This window comes from Bos indicus, chromosome 2, assembly GCF_029378745.1.
Source record: "Bos indicus isolate NIAB-ARS_2022 breed Sahiwal x Tharparkar chromosome 2, NIAB-ARS_B.indTharparkar_mat_pri_1.0, whole genome shotgun sequence".
Taxonomy (NCBI): Eukaryota; Metazoa; Chordata; class Mammalia; order Artiodactyla; family Bovidae; genus Bos; species Bos indicus.
Genome location: NC_091761.1, coordinates 13,819,558 through 13,837,111, shown reverse-complemented (window position 1 = coordinate 13,837,111; position 17,554 = coordinate 13,819,558). Strand labels below are relative to the sequence as shown.

At 38.9% G+C, this 17,554-nt stretch overlaps 1 protein-coding gene across 2 annotated transcripts in view; it reads left to right on the top strand.

The window, feature by feature from the left end:
• Positions 1-10,694: 10,694 nt before the first annotated feature.
• DNAJC10 (DnaJ heat shock protein family (Hsp40) member C10) overlaps positions 10,695-17,554 on the top strand; it is a 49,809-nt gene continuing 42,949 nt past the window's right edge. Inside the window, exons 1-5 of one of the 2 annotated variants that reach the window (XM_019969749.2) lie at positions 10,695-11,064; positions 11,737-11,792; positions 12,725-13,074; positions 14,673-14,835; positions 16,358-16,408. In XM_019969749.2, coding sequence (XP_019825308.2) covers positions 12,871-13,074; positions 14,673-14,835; positions 16,358-16,408 — 418 coding nt within the window. In that variant the 5' untranslated portion in view covers positions 10,695-11,064; positions 11,737-11,792; positions 12,725-12,870. Of the gene's footprint in view, positions 11,173-11,736; positions 11,793-12,724; positions 13,075-14,672; positions 14,836-16,357; positions 16,409-17,554 lie in introns of both variants that reach the window. The other variant, XM_019969741.2, reaches the window with a different exon arrangement.

Sequence of the window (17,554 nt, the reverse complement as noted above, 5' to 3'; positions counted from 1 at the left end):
ACTCCAGTACTTTGGCCACCTGATGCAAAGAGCTGACTCATTTGAAAAAGCCCTGATGCTGGGAAAGATTGAGGGTGGGAGGTGAAGGGGATGACAGAGGATGAAATTGTTGGATGGCATCACCAACTCGATGGACATGGGTTTGGGTGGACTCCGGGAGTTGGTGATGGACAGGGAGGCCTGGAGTGCTGCAGTCCATGGGGTCGCAGAGAGTCGGACACGACTGAGTGACTGAACTGAACTGAAGTGAATGAATGTCAATTCTATCAGTAGGTTCTATAAGTGATTTTAAGATGTCAAGCAATTGGTCTTTACAAATTAAGTCTGATCTAATAGAGTATTACAATACCCCAAAAGTCAACCACTTATGATAGGTTATTATGGAAAGAAATGAGAGAAAATAACACCTTATTAAATAAATGCTGTCAAAAATATTTCAATTAATTAACTGATTATGGACTCCAAATCAAGTCTGCCCAAGTTGGAATCCAACATCTATCACTCACTGGACAACACTGGGCAGGGTTGCAGCACTCTGTGCAACACTGGGCAAGCAGCTTAACCTCTTTTAGCCTCAGTGTGCTTATCTATAAAACTGACATAACGATTGCATTTACCTCAGAGAGTTATTAGGACAATTAAATGTGTTACTGTAAGTAAAGTGCTTGATATAGTGCCTGGGACATAAGATGCATATTAAGTTTCAGTTATTATGATTATCATTTCATACTGGCTAAGAAATCAGGAAACACAGATTATAGTCCTATTTCATTCATTCATGCTTGAATAAAGGGTCTTTTGACTCATTTGAGTCTTTATACAAGTCACTCATCAACCTTCCTGGGCCTCTGTTTCCTCCCCCATGAATTTGAGGAATAAACTTCACAATTTCAAAGATTCTACCTGGTTCTAAAATTCCAAATTTATTAAAGAATTTTTCTTTTTAATTTGGAAACACCCATACGGTCCCCTCATTCTACTCTGTACATGTATGTGTGTTCTAAGTCACTTCAGTCATGTTGGATTCTTTGTGACCCTTTGGACTGTATCCCTCTGTCCATGGGGTTCTCCAGGCAAGAATACTGGAGTGGGTTGCCATGTCCTCCTCCAGGGGATCTTTCCAACTGAGGGATCGAACTTGAGTCTCTTATGTCCCCTGCATTGGCAGGCAGGTTCTTTACCACTAGCGCCACCTGGGAAGCCTGGGAATGTCCTCTTATTCTACTCTGTTCACTTCAGCCCCAACCTGAGTTCCTATGGAATACATTGTTTCTATCTGCCGTCCAACCTTTACTATATTTCTACAAGTGAGTGTGTGTTCTTCATACTGTCCTCCCAGGACAGACAATAATGACTAGAGACAAAGGGCCATTCTTTCCTCTTTGCACATGATAAATATTGATTCTTCATTCCATCGTAATGCATGTATTGAGTAAGTGCCAAGAACTGTTTCAGCTAGACATTGAGGAAAAAAGTAAATATTATCTGATTCTTGATCTCAAAGAATTCATTATGGTAGACCAACCAATGAAATGTAATTACAATATGGTGTGATAAATGGAATAAAGGATGGAGTGATCAAATATGCTTGAATGGCTCACAGAAAATTAATGTCTAAAAGACACGCGAACTGGATCTTAAAAGATGAATAGCAGTTCCTTAGATGGAACTTAAAATTAAATAAAACAGTCCCCTCATTATAATATATCTCATGCATATATGATAGAGCTATTGTATCAAATTGTGATGTAGTATTATACTGAAGCTGACAAAGCTTTGGTTTCCCTGAAGCAAGTGGGCATCAATTATCTGAACTAGAGATCTGTCTTCAGATATCTTTTTCTTTCCCAGCATGACCAATTCATCAGAAGCATGTATCATGATCAGCACTAAGATCTTGCTATCTGATTACCACTCTCCTAAAGAATCAGGACTTTGTAGAAATGGCTGGTACCAGGGCTGAGGCAGGAAAAGTACTGGATAAGTCTAGAATGTCTTACTGTGCACTAAAATAAGCAAACTCAAAAAATAATGGGGATTAACAAAGAAACATGAAAGTCAGCTTGAAAGAATTCCAAATGGTCAAATCCAGAACAACTTAGGCATCTAAATAATTTATCAGGCATTAAAATCGATAGTAATATATTTTAACACTTTAAACAAAATATGAATCCATAACATAAATTAATGAATAAACTGAAAGTTTGGTGAGGAATAGGGGCATTGAACCATAAAGAAAGCTGAATGCCAAAGAATTGATGCTTTCAAATTTTGGTGCTGGAGAAGACTCTTGAGAGCCCCTTGGACTGCAGGGGGATCAAACCAGTCAATCCTAAAGAAAATCAACCCTGAATATTCACTGGAAGGACTGATGCTGAAGCTGAAGCTCCGGTACTTTGGCTACCTGATGCAAAGAGCCAACTCATGGGAGAAGACCCAGATGCTGGGAAAGATTGAGAGCAGGAGGAGAAGGATGAGATGGTGGGTGGCATGGCCAACTTAATGGACATGAGTTTGAGCAAACTGTGGGAGATAGTGAAGGACAGGGAAGCCTGGTATGCTGCAGTCCATGGGGGTCACAGAGTAAGACATGACTTACTGACTGAAAAAAAAAAAAAGGTATTCAGAGAGTGGCACAACTTAGTTACAAAAAGGAAAAATGTAATTTTACAGTGGAAAGGAAAGTCTTCACAGACACCTCTTTTATCAAATGGTCCAGTTTAACCTACCAGCAATGGAACAAATTAAGATTTGGGACCAAATGATAGCATGCAATGAAAACAACATAATGTTACTTCTATCGTATTCCTGACAAAGATGTATAACCTAAAGCTAGTCATGAGGAAACATCAGACAAGCCAAAAAAGGGAGACATCTATAAAATAACTGGCTTGTATTCTTCACATGTATCAAAGTATTGAAAGTCAAGGAAAAAACTGAAAAACTATTCCCAACTGAAGGAGTCTAAGGAGTTATGACAACTCAGTTAAACAAGTGGTTCTGTGCTGGATCCTGCAAAGTCACTACTGGAACAACTGGCAAAGCCTACAAGGAAATGAGGATTAGGCAGCACATTAGATAGGGATAACCAGTGCCAGTGTTAGTTCTCTGACTTTGATGACTGTATTGTGGGTATATAGGACATTGCCCTTGTATGTAAAAAACACATACCACAGTTTTGGGAAATAACGGGAAAACATCAGCAACTTACTCTCAAATGGTTGAAGGAAACAAAGCTATTTGCCTTATATTTTTACTTCCCTGGTGGCTCAGATCGTAAAGCGTCTGCTTACAATGCAGGAGACCGGGTTTCAATCCCTGGGTTGGGAAGATCTCCTGGAGAAGGAAATGGCAACCTGCTCCAGTATTCTTGCCTGGAAAACCCCATAGACGGAGGAGACTGGTAGGCTGCAGTCCATGCGGTCGCAAAGAGTTGGACACAACTGAGCGACTTCACTTTCACTTTGAATTGTTTTGGAAATTTGAGCTTGTTCACAAATTTTTAAAAATAAAACAATAACAATGATGATTATGATGGTATTCTACAGTCTGAAACTTATCTGACTTTTTATTGCTTATCTGACTTTTAGGAAAAAAGATAAGAATCCTTAAAGTGAACTATAAGACTTTGCATGATCATCCTGTCGCCTGTTGACTCTTCTTTAGGCTCACTGCATTATCTTCTTCCTGTTCCTCAAACAAACCATGGACTTTTGAGGTACAAGTTCATGCTCTTGTCTTCCCTCTGCCTAAAACATTCTGTAATTCATTGCCCATATACATTAAATTTCTTTTTTATCGTCTTTATTTTGGTAATACCCTTACAAAACTTTTGCCTTTCCAAGGTCAGTTTTCCATTATTTATTCTCACAGTGCTGTGCATTTTCCCTTCATAATTACAGACTTCCTTGAATAAAAGATTAATGTGTCTTCCATTATCCTACCTCTCTGGGGTAGAGTTATACCTTTGCTCATCATGTTATCCCAAGGACCTAGCCCAAAGGACAATAAACAATACTAGTGAATAAATGAACTGTTTAAGATCAATCCATTCATTTGGGCCCTTGAATCTCTCCTATGTCTCCTTCTCTTTTCTCTCTTTTTTGGCTTCCTCTCTTTTTTGGCTCCTAACCAGATTTAAACATGTTGAAGTCTTTTCAAACCTACAGCATTTCCTCTCTTGAATCCACATCCTCCTTGAATTGCAGTAAGTCTACCTGTTTCTCTCTTCACTCAAACTTTCAGTAGATTTCTGTAGATTTACAATTTCCATTTCTTCAGCTCCCATCCAATCTCCAGCCCACTGCAACCTGAATTCCACCCTATCACCCACTAAAATTGTACTTTCTGTGGTGGCTATACGGAGAAGGTGATGGCACCCCACTCCAGTACTCTTGCCTGGAAAATCCCATGGATGGAGGAGCTTGGTTGGCTGCAGTCCATGGGGTCACGAAGAGTCGGACACAACTGAGCGACTTCACTTTCACTTTTCACTTTCATGCACTGGAGAAGGAAATGGCAACCCACTCCAGTGTTCTAGCCTGGAGAATCCCAGGGATGGGGGAGCCTGGTGGGCTGCCGTCTATGGGGTCGCACAGAGTCGGACACGACTGAAGTGACTTAGCAGCAGCAGCAGCAGTGGTGGTGGCTATAACCTCCAAACAACTAGACCCAATTAACAAGTTTTAGTCACTATCTTACCTTAATTTTTCTCACTAACTTCCTTGATGTTTAGTTCATTTTGAATATCTCTATCTCATTTTTGACTCTTTAATGAGCTCTTCTTTTTCAGATTACTCCACAAATTAATTTGTTTATTCAAAAATATATTTATTTAGTACCTACCATAGGCCAGGAACAACTGGGGATACAATAGTAATTAAACAAAAATCCCTTTCTTTGTGGAACTACATTCTTCTGTTTTTTTAATTAAGGTAAAATTCACTTGCAGTATTATATTAGTTTCAGGTGTACAACACAGGGACTTCCCAGATGGCACAGTGGTAAAAAAACCACCTGCTCATGCAGAAGACACAGGAGATGTGGATTCGTTCCCTGGGTCAAGGATATCCCCTAGAGGAGAAAATGGCAACCCACTCCAGTATTCTTGCCAGAAAAACCCCATGGACAGAGGAGCCTGGCGGGCTATAGACCATGGGGTTGCAAAGCATCAGGCGCAGCTGAGCACACACACCTGTGCAACATAACATTTGACATTTGTATATATTGTGAAATTATCTCCATAATAAGAATTTCATAAAATTTGATCCTTGTGATAAGAGCTTTAGCAACTTTCAAATATGCAAAACAGTGTTACTCACTATAGTCACCCTGCTGTACTTAACATCCCTGGAACTTATTTCATAACTGGAGGTTTGTAACCTTTTGCCCCTTTCCCCCATTTCACCCTCCTCCCCTCAGCCTCAGCCAACCACACATGTATTCTCTATATCTATGAGCTTGGTCTTTTGTTTTGGGTTTTTTTAGAATGCACATATAAGTGAAATCACACTCTGCAAGCTCATTACTCTTAACATAATACCCTCAAAGATCATTCATTTGTCTCAAGTGGCAATATCTCATTCTTTTTATGGCTGAATAATATTCCACTACATATATATATATTTTTTTTCCTTATCTATTCACCCTCCAGTGAACATTTAGGCTGTCTCCACATCTTTGCTATGGTGAATAATGTTCCAGTGAACATACTGACGCATATTTTATTTATAATTAGTGTTTTCATCTTCTTCTGATAAATACCCAGAGGTAGACTTGCTAGATTTGTGATAATTCTATTTTTAGCTTTTTGAGGCACCTCCATACTGATTTCCACAGTGGCTACACCAATGTAGATTCTCACCAACAGTGCACAAGGGCTCCCTTTTCTCCATGTCCACTCCGGCATTTATCTCTATAACAATAGCCATTCTAACAGGTGTGAAGTGGCATTTCATTGTGGTTTTGATTTGCATTTCCCTGATGATTATGTAATAGGGAAGAAACTGTGTATTCCATTACAAGTTAATCACGAAAGGGATGGTGCCTAAAAACTTTTTTTTTTTTTTTTTTGCTTATAAAGAACCTTCACTGTGAAAAGTTTAGGATACAGTCTTTTTTTTTTTTTTTCCAATTCTTTTTTTTTTTTAATTTTATTTAACTTTACAATATTGTATTGGTTTTGCCATATATCAAAATGAATCTGCCACAGGTATACATGGGAACCCTGCCTCCCAAATAATGAGCATTAGGCTACAATTCCTTTGTATAGCTCACAGCAAACATCCTGACCAGGCCCACCTGTGAATGTCTACAGGCAGGACAAAATTAACACAACCCCTCTGGAGGTTGACCTGAACCAGGAAACATTTGACTTTACTCCTTCCACTTTTAGTATAAAAGAAGCCTAAATTCTAACTCAGGTAAAATGGATTTTTAGGACACAAATCTGCCATTTTCTCAGTCTGATGGTTTTCTGAATAAAGTTGCTAAAAAGGTGGTCTCTAAATTTATTGGCATGCTGTGCAGGAAGCAGTAAGTATGACCCTGGACTCAATAACAATTAATGAGCTGAGCATCTTTTCATGTACCTATTGGACATCTGTACTTAGGAAAAAATGTCTATTCAGATCCTCTGCCCATCTTTTAATTGGATATTTTTAAAATTTGTTTTGTGAGGTTTTTTTTGTTATTCAGTTGTATGAGTTTTTCATATATTTTTGAATATAAATGTTTTATCAAATACATGATTTTCAAAATTTTTCTTTCATTCCATGGATTGCCTTATAATTTTGTTATTTCGTTGACTATAAGACATTCTTGATGTTAGAGTTTCCCAAGATTTTATCCTTGGTCCACAACTTTGCTTATTCTGCATACTTTTTCTGAGTAATCTTATTCATGCTCACGGGTCCAACTACCACAGATTAGTTGATAATCTCCTGTTTTCTTCTCTAGTCTAGACACTTTACATGAATTTTATACTCTGTGTCTTTATTTGGACATGATATCAGATCACATAAGATCAGATCAGTCGCTCAGTTGTGTCCGACTCTTTGTGACCCCATGAATCGCATGACGCCAGGCCTCCCTGTCCATCACCAACTCCCAGAGTTCATTCAGACTCACATCAATCGAGTCAGTGATGCCATCCAGCCATCTCATCCTCTGGCGTCCCCTTCTCCTCCTGCCCCCAATCTCTCCCGGCATCAGAGTCTTTTCCAATGAGTCAACTCTTCGCATGAGGTGGCCAAAGTACTGGAGTTTCAGCTTCAGCATCATTCCTTCCAAAGAAATCCCAGGGCTGATCTCCTTCAGAATGGACTGATTGGATCTCCTTGCAGTCCAAGGGACTCTCAAGAGTCTTCTCCAACACCACAGTTGAAAGCATCAATTCTTTGGCACTCAGCCTTCTTCACAATCCAACTCTCACATCCATACATGACCACAGGAAAAACCATAGCCTTGACTAGACGAACCTTTGTTGGCAAAGTAATGTCTCTGCTTTTGAATATGCTATCTAGGTTGGTCATAACTTTCCTTCCAAGGAGTAAGCGTCTTTTAATTTTATGGCTGCAATCACCATCTGTAGTGATTTTGGAGCCCAGAAAAATAAAGTCTGACACTGTTTCCACTGTTTCCCCATCTATTTCCCATGAAGTGGTGGGACCAGATGCCATGATCTTCGTTTTCTGAATGTTGAGCTTTAAGCCAACTTTTTCACTCTCCACTTTCACTTTCATCAAGAGGCTTTTGAGTTCCTCTTCACTTTCTGCCATAAGGGTGGTGTCATCTGCATATCTGAGGTTATTGATATTTCTCCCAGCAATCTTGATTCCAGCTTGTGCTTCTTCCAGCCCAGCATTTCTCATGATGTACTCTGCATATAAGTTAAATAAACAGGGTGACAATATACAGCCTTGACGAACTCCTTTTCCTATTTGCAACCAGTCTGTTGTTCCATGTCCAGTTCTAACTGTTGCTTCCTGACCTGCATACAGATTTCTCAAGAGGCAGGTCAGGTGGTCTGGTATGCCCATCTCTTTCAGAATTTTCCACAGTTTATTGTGATCCACACATCAAAGGCTTTGGCATAGTCAATAAAGCAGAAATAGATGTTTTTCTGGAACTCTCTTGCTTTTTCTATGATCCAGCAGATGTTGGCAATTTGATCTCTGGTTCCTCTGCCTTTTCGAAAACCAGCTTGAACATCAGGAAGTTCATGGTTCACATATTGCTGAAGCCTGGCTTGGAGAATTTTAAGCATTACTTTACTAGCATGTGAGATGAGTGCAATTGTTCGGTAATTTGAGCATTCTTTGGCATTGCCTTTCTTTGGGATTGGACTGAAAATTGACCTTTTCCAGTCCTGTGGCCACTGCTGAGTTTTCCAAACTTGCTGGCATATTGAGTGCAGCACTTTCACAGCATCATCTTTCAGGATTTGGAATAGCTCAACTGGAATTCCATCACCTCCACTAGCTTTGTTCGTAGTGATGCTTTCTAAGGCCCACTTGACTTCACATTCCCGGATGTCTGGCTCTAGGTCAGTGATCACACCATCGTGATTATCTGGGTCGTGAAGATCTTTTTTGTACAGCTCTTCTGTGTATCCTTGCCATCTCTTCTTAATATCTTCTGCTTCTGTTAGATCCATACCATTTCTGTCCTTTATGGAGCTCATCTTTGCATGAAATGTTCCTTTGGTATCTCTGATTTTCTTGAAGAGATCCCTGGTCTTTCCCATTCTGTTGTTTTCCTCTATTTCTTTGCATTGATCGCTGAAGAAGGCTTTCTTATCTCTTCTTGCTATTCTTTGGAACTCTGCATTCAGATGTTTATATCTTTCCTTTTGTCCTTTGCTTTTCACTTCTCTTCTTTTCACAGCTATTTGTAAGGCCTCCCCAGACAGCCATTTTGCTTTTTTGCATTTTTTTTCCATGGGGATGGTCTTGATCCCTGTCTCCTGTACAATGTCACAAACCTCATTCCACAGTTCATCAGGCACTCTATCTATCAGATCTAGGCCCTTAAATCTGTTTCTTACTTCCACTGTGTCTTTATTTGGACATGATATAGGAAATGTGAAATAGATATATCCAAATCAGAAACCTTTATCTTTTCCCTAAATAGATCTTCATTCAGTGAGTGGTACTCATCCACCTAAAGCAGAAGTTAACCTTAGAGCTTTTCTTTATCTCCTACACCCAACTATTACCATTCTTGGCAAATTTACTTTTCTGTTTTCCATTTCTCCAGTAGCTACCAGAATAATCTAAAATACAATTTCAGTCCCTTACTTAAAAGCTTTTAGTAGCTTTCTTATTACCTGAAAGGTAGTCTATGTCTTCATCATGGCATAAAACCCACTGTAATGTGGTCCCTGCTTTATTCTCCAGTTTTCCTTTTTGCTTTTCAATTTACTCTAAAGATATTGGCGGCTCACAGTGTGCCATAATGATTAACATTACAGTCTCTGGAGCAAGGCTGCTCAGGTATGAACCCCAGCTCTGTCAGATATTTACCTTGTTTTCCTCAACTGTGAACTGGATATAATAATAGTCCCTATCATATCAGAGAACTTGGAGGACTGAATTACATGTGTTCTTAGACCAGTTCATGGCACTCATTAGCTACTATTACATGAGGCTACTTCTAATATTTCTGCCTTTGCTCTGGCTACTTTCTCTTCTTTCTGGTCAGGTATTAGTTTAGCTATGGATCCTACATGCTCATCATTTTTTAACAAGCTGACATTTGATTTACTACACATGAAAATATTACCACTCATATTAAGGTTGCTGTCGTAAGTAGGCATTCTTTTCATTAGGATATTTTTTCTTTTGATGGCTGCAAATGCATCTACTTCAACTGTTCTAGTTATATTGTGTGTGCGCTCAGTGTTCTCAGTTCAGTTCAGTCGCTCAGTCGTGTCCGACTCTTTGTGACCCCATGAATCGCAGCACGCCAGGCCTCCCTGTCCATCACCAACTCCCGGAGTTCACCCAGACTCACGTCCATCGAGTCAGTGATGCCATCCAGCCATACTTCAACTGTTCTAGTTATATTGTGTGTGCGCTCAGTGTTCTCAGTCACGTCCAATTCTTTGTGACCCCATGGACTGTAGCTCGCCAGGCTCCCCTGTCCATGGGATTTACTACTCAAGAATACTGGAGTGGGTCGCCATTTTTACTCCATGGGATCTTCCCCACCCAGGGATTGAACGTGTGTCTGTTACCTCTTCTGCACTAGCAGGCTGATTTACCACTCCGGGAAGCCTAGTTATAATGCTGTAGATCAAAATGCAGTTTATACACCATATCATTTAGATGTAAATGGTGGGAGAGAGGAGTATGCACAACTCCCCAGTTTCCAGCTTGAATGACCAGGAAGTCGGGCAAAACAATAGAACACTCACGTTTGTCGCCTACACACACACTCATAACTATTTTTATTGCTTCCAAATTGCCTACTGCCTCTTCACTCTAGACTGACACTGCTATCATTGTCACTACAGTTTAGTTTCCCTTTTCCTTCAAAATTTCCCCTTTCTGGCCCACTCACCCACCAAACAGAAAAGTACTGTTATGGGTCTGCCTTTCCCTTTAAGAACAGAGTCAGCGAGAAACTGCACGCCAAAACCAGCCCTCCGAATAGTTGCCGTAACCACAGCAACGGGAGCAGGAAGGGGCGGGCTACGTCGTCCTGCGTCCGGACCGCGGCGCGCACCCGCCGCAATGGTGCGGGTGCGCGGGCTTCGTGGTTACAGCGTGTTCTTCAGCTCCGGGTTGAAGCCGGACCCGGACCCGGAGCCGGATTCCGCGCCGAGGGCCACGTCAACCTAAACCTACACCGCCCTCCCCACCCTGTTCGGCCCGCAGGTCCTTAGGCGAATCCTCCCAAGCTGCGGCCTCCACGCCTTTCCCACAATGCACCGCGCCAGGCCCCGCCCCGCCTCGCCTAGGAGACCGCCGCGCGAGGAGCAGACCCGAGCCGGCTGCGCTGGTAGCTGCCGGTGTGGCTGGTCCAACCCCATCACAGGCGCGGCGGCCCAGCGGTCAGAGAGTACGTGCTTCCCTCCGGAACGCATAGGTTGTGTTTGGCGGTGTGGGGTCCAACCCCGGGGATTGAGGATGGGGAAGTAGCTGCAGGAGACGACCCCGCAACACCGAGGTGGGCTTGGATCCGGGGCCGGGGCTTTACTGGAGCTAGTAGCGGCCTGGGCTCTCCGGGACAGGCGAAATGGCCTGTACGCTGGAATTCTCCCCCCCGCTCTTCGCTCTTCTGGCTGGATTTTTGTGTTCTCTCTCCCAGTCGTCTTTCCCCCTGCTAGCTACACCATCCTTTCTTCAGCGATTCCTGCTCAGCGGTTGCCGGCTTTTTGCTCCAGTTTCTCCCTTTAGCCTCAGTTATCCAGGTTTCTGTCTCACTAACCCTGTCTGAGGTCTCACACACCAGCAACCCTTGACTCCCAGTGACTCCCATCTTTTCCCACTCGCCGCAACCCATTCTGGAGTGGTGGCAGCAAGGAGTTCGTGTTGAATTTACCTGCAGCTTCCACCTGTCTCCGCACCTCGGCGCGTAGCAAGTCAGGCACGCCCACGCCTACTTTGAGCACCAGCGCTGGGCAGGGAACAAATAGCGCTTATCAAGTGGTGTTTGCTAATATGATCTCTTTTATTCTAAATGTTTTCTAGTCTGGATGTTTATTAATCTACATCGCTCTATTTTACAAAGGTTTTTTTGGTGACGTGAGAAGGAAGGATTAGAAATGAATCGAAAACTGTTCACAGGTGAGAAAAAAGTTAAAATAGGCATTTAGGATTAAATGACGAAAGGAGGAACTGAGAATGCTTAGAAAAGTTAGGTTTTTCGAAACATTATGAGATCTTTGGAACTGAAGTATATACAAATTTGCATGTGATTTGATTTTATTTTTATCCTGCCCAGGTTAGCGTGTCTGAATGACTGATTGCTTCTCTTTTTTTCCTATTTTTATTTATGCCAAATGTAAACTTTGTAGTGAAATTACACATAACTTGCAGTTATTATTCTGCTCGTTATATAAAATAGTAACTGCTTAGATAGAAGAAAAGCACCTTCTGAGAAAATTCAGAAGAAAAAACGGGCGACTTTGTACGTTATCTGTTACAGTGATAGAAATTCACTGCCGTTTTTGCTTCGGTTTTGTGAAAAATAACGGACTCTTTGGAAGGATCTGGTGCTGCTTTCTTGTACCCCCAAAGAATATTTCCTACAAGTGATATTTGGAAATGAAAACTGGATAGGCGTAAATGGGTGGAGAAATAACCAAAAAGGAAGCAGATCAAAAGGGCCGGTCTTAAACTGGGTAGAAGGAAGGAAGTAGCTCCTCACCTCCTGTTCACCACCACCGCCCCCCCCCCCCCCCCCCGCCCCTGTTGTGATGCTTAGAATTGCTGCATTTGTTTGTAAAACGTTCTAGACGGCTGCAGCCGCACTAGCTCCCTTTTTTTTAACCTTTATCTAGTGCTGTCTTGACACGAATGATCGCATGAATCTGGCTACCTAGATAATGGAAGGAAGGAAGCGGGCCCCCAAAGAACAGAGCCTGAGGCACTCACCCTGATTTGCCATTTACTGGAGATTATATTACTGGTTATATTATTTAGTAAATAGTGCTGTTGATGGGTTGGGGGTTTTTTTGTTTGTTTTTAATGTAATTTACCTGATTTTTTCTCTTTAGATTAACATTTGGGGAGACAATTTATGATGCCTGTTTCACTTTTGGAGTAATGTGGACAGAAGTTCTCAAATTTGCATATTACATCAACTGGAACCAGTGGCATTATCTTAATGTTTATTTAAATCAGAACTTGTACAAGAAAAACAATGGGAGTCTGGTTAAATAAAGATGACTATGTCAGAGACTTGAAAAGGGTCATGCTCTTTTTTCTAGTAATGTATATGGCCATTTTAGTGGGTACAGATCAGGATTTTTACAGTTTACTTGGAGTATCCAAAACTGCAAGCAGTAGAGAAATAAGACAAGCTTTCAAGAAATTGGCATTGAAGCTACATCCTGATAAAAACCCGGTAGGTAAAAATTTCTTTTTAACCATCTGATTAATGTGTTTTAAATTCGTGCTCAGAATTCTTAAGAGCAATCACTACTAGTCAAAAATCATAATTCAAATCTGTACTAAAAACAGAGGAAGCTAAATATTCTAAATTTAGAGGAGTTAAAGGAATGTCAGTATCAAAATGCAGTTCTCTCGATTTGAAAACTAATTTCCAGCAGTTCTGTTACAGATGTTAATCATAAAGCAGAAGTAGTTTTCTTTGTAAAGCAGGTTAAAATCAAGTATTTTAGAACAGTAAGAAAAAGTATTTGCTTAGAACATATAGATGGTATGTCTTGCTAAAAACAGCAGCAATAGCTATTAATAGCATGCTTCCACTTTTTTCTCCTATGTACAAATCTAAAACCAGAGTCAGAAAGTATTACAAAGTAAAATTTGGCAGCCAAGTCCAGTTAATGCCAATCATAAATATTTGGTTATGTATTCCATAATGTAATCTTTCAAAACTTTTAATTCTTAAGATATTTTTATAATTTATCTCATTTTGTCTTTTTCTTAATGAGATTTGATAATCATCAAGAAGAAAGATTTAACTATAATTTTCTAGATAAAGTTTTTATTGTTAACTTCAGTAACTATTTTTAAAATTATTTTTACTTATTTTTATTTTTGGCCACACCACTCTGCTTGCAGGATCTTCCCTGACCAGGGATTGAACCCAGGCCACCACAATGAAAGGAATCCTAACCGCTAGGCCACCGGGGAAGTCCCTAGATAGAATTTTAAGTAGGATTATTTTATTTCCATCACATAAAGCCAAGCAATAGAATTGGTATTGCTCTAAAACTCTTGTTAATTGGTAATCTTTTCCTGAGATCAACATTCTGTTGTGTATAGGATTTTCATTTTTTCAAATTTTTCTTTAAATTTTCAAATGTCATTACCTGAAAATTTAAAGTGGAGCTGGTGTAATAATAATAGAAATAAATAAACAATAAATGTCATGTGCATAAGTCATCGAGAAACCACACCCCATGCCCCACCCCATCCGTTGAAAATTTATCTTCCTTGGGAAGGGTCCCAGGTGCCAGAATGGTTGGGGCTTGCTGATTTAAATGAAAGCATTCTTCGAAAAGCAGTTCTATGAGAAACACTGACAAATGAAACATATCAGTCCAGTTTTGAGTTATTATTCTGGTATTAGTTCTTATGTCATTATATGATAGATTGTGTTACATACTTTTTTTTAGATTTTGCCTCAAATAGGTAACCTAAAATTTTCTTTGTGATTGTTTTAGAGGTCACACATAATATTTACAATATTGTTTCCAAGGGTTCATTAGTCTGTTTTTTCTGTTGCATCTATTAGAGGTCATAATTTTATGACCACCTCTGATCAGCCTCTTGAGGCATTAATTCTCATTTCTCTGTTACTTTTCTTAATTTTTTGTAGTTTTTTAAAAATACTTTTTTTACTTTTTAATTTCAATGTGTGATGCCCATTTCATATTAAACTACTCCTCATCTTGGTATCTACTCTCAAAGAATTCTCAGAATTAAATCAGTTGATTGTGTATCTGAAACAAATATTATATCTAATGTTTTTAATAGAATAACCCAAATGCACATAGTGATTTTTTGAAAGTAAATAGAGCATATGAAGTACTCAAAGATGAAGATCTGCGGAAAAAATACGACAAATATGGAGAAAAGGGACTTGCAGATAATCAAGGAGGCCAGTATGAAAGCTGGAATTACTACCGTTATGATTTTGGTAAGATAATAGATATTCCTTATGAAGTTATTTTTTATTCAAGTAAATTAGAAATTAATTTTGTTTCACCAGTTAGCTTATTTATGTAATTAATGTGCATCCCCTAGACCCTCTTTTTAATGCAACATGGGAGTGGAATTCAAGAGGAAAGTCAAGTAGTATGTAGATCCATGAGTAAATATGGAGGTGTTTTGGTCATAATCTTGTTAAATACTTAAAACGATTGCATTTAATTTTTAAAAATATTTGTATTAGAAGTTAACTATTGAAGCCTTCTAGTATTTTTAGAGCAGCATATTTTCCAGGAAAGATTGAAGTTTCCTTTAATAGTGGTCACGTCAGTAGAAATACCATCCTTCTTGGTGATGAATGATGGCTTGAGGTGTGACAGGAATGAGAGGGCAAGAGCAGGGAGAGTGAACAAGTAAAAGGGATGGAGGGCGGGGAAAGTAAACGCAGGTGTCAAGCGAAGAGGGAGCGTTCTGATACCCAGTGGTCATTTATTAGCCTCAAATGCAGGCTGAGAACTCAAGTATGCTTTTATCTTAGACTCAATAAAATATTTTCAGTTTACATCTGCAGTATTTATTTCTTGAAACTGACTTTTCAATATAATATTTTCAGGTATATTCCCTATCGTTTGATAGTCTATAACAAGTGTTACAAGTCAGTATTTCATAGGCTACGTCAGTATTTCACAGGCTAAGTCTGGCCTGCCACCTGGTTTTGTGAAGTTTTATTGGAATGCAGTTTTGCTCATCTATGTACATATTATTTTTCACACTTCAGGGCAGAGTTGCATAGTTGTGACAAATCATATGTCTCAGAAAATCAAATACTAACCTCTGTATATATCTGTCACTTAATATTTATTCATTGATATCTTACATAGTAATGAGAAACTTACATTGGTGTTATTATAATAAATAAATTTTATATTTAAGTTTGCTTCTACCTCTGCAAATACTCTAATTATATAAGACATTTAGTGATACAAAACATTTTTAAATGATAGCACATTAAAAAGAAAAACATGCAGTCTGAAGGTGAATGAGATCTGAAAGTAATATACTATTCCAATTTCCTGGTTTGGATATTGTACTAAAATTGCATGGTATGTCACCATTAGGGGAAGCTGGGTAAATGGGAGTCCGAACTATTTTTACAACTTAATAAAAGTCTATAATTATTTTCAAATAAAAGCTTCTTCAAAAAAACATAATAAAACTTTTCTGTGGAGATGAACTTGTGTGACTGTTAGGAGCCACACCCGCAACACAGGCACCTGTGACATATCAGGAAATGTCTTTTGATCACTCTTTAATAAATGTATCACCGCTGTTACTATTTACTCTTTGCTTTACTCCTAGAAAAGTAGAATAGATTCTTAGTGTTGCATATTCTTCAACTTGAGATTTAGAATAATCTTGATTTTTGATGATTGAAAGAAAATGACATTTTTAATGTGTTTATTTATATGATGAAGTTTTAATTTCATAATTTTATTTACTTCTAAAATTAGGTATTTATGATGATGATCCTGAAATCATAACATTGGATAGAAGAGAATTTGGTAAGTTTGTGCATTTATGATTTTCCAAAACTAGTTTAAGACCAGTCTCTTTAACTAAAATTCCCTCAAAGACAAATGTATTTAGAATTTAGAAGTTTTTCTAATTTTAGCAAGGTAAATGGTATATGCTGCTGCTAAGTCGCGTCGGTCGTGTCTGACTCTGTGCGACCCCATAGACGGCAGCCCACCAGGCTCCCCTGTCCCTGGGATTCTCCAGGCAAGAACACTGGAGTGGGTTGCCATTTCCTTCTCCAATGCAGGAAAGTGAAAAGTGAAAGTGAAGTCGCTCAGTCCTGTCCGACTCTTCATGACCCCATGGACTGTAGCCTACCAGGCTCCTCCATCCATGGGATTTTCCAGGCAAGAGTACTGGAGTGGGTTGCCATTGCCTTCTCCAAAATGGTATATATTGTATTTTAAATAATGTTTTATAATCATCATCTAGATTTTAACATAGTTTCTTTTATTGTAGATTTTAGCATATCATCAACTTTCCTTCTATTATGTTAATGAATGTTTCGAACATTCCTGTGTATTAGCTACTATTATTCCTCTTATTTGGCAGCTGAAACCATAGAAGTGCTAGCAACATCCTCAACATTCTATACTTGTGTTTGTGTATAATTGACATATTTGAGATAATGAACCAGTATCTATTCTATTTTTCTATATTTTTTCACATCATTAAAAAAAACTTGCAGAAATACTTCTGGTTTTGTGTTTCAGAGTTTTAAATAAGTATGTGGTCATTTTTGCAAGTAGATTTACTTTAATCTGTGATTTGTGTGAAAATGGATATAAAAATATACTTCTGTACTTTGCAGTGTACTTTAGAAAACGTTCAGTATTCTTAATACTTTCAAACTAGTACACTTTTAGTAAAATATTCTACTTTAAAACTATATTTTACCTTAAATCATATTTCAATTTTATTTTGCTTTGTTACAGTTTCATTTAATTAACTAAAATGACTTACTAGGTGCAAAATGTATATGTAATTTCTCATTTTAATAATGTGTTAAAACCAGTGGGTTTTGTACAGTTCCTTCTAAGCAAAGGTTGCATCATATTCGTATTTTCTACAACATAGTGAGTTCAGGTCTACGAGATAGCTATTCAGTACATTATTTTGTTTAAAGTCTTGTA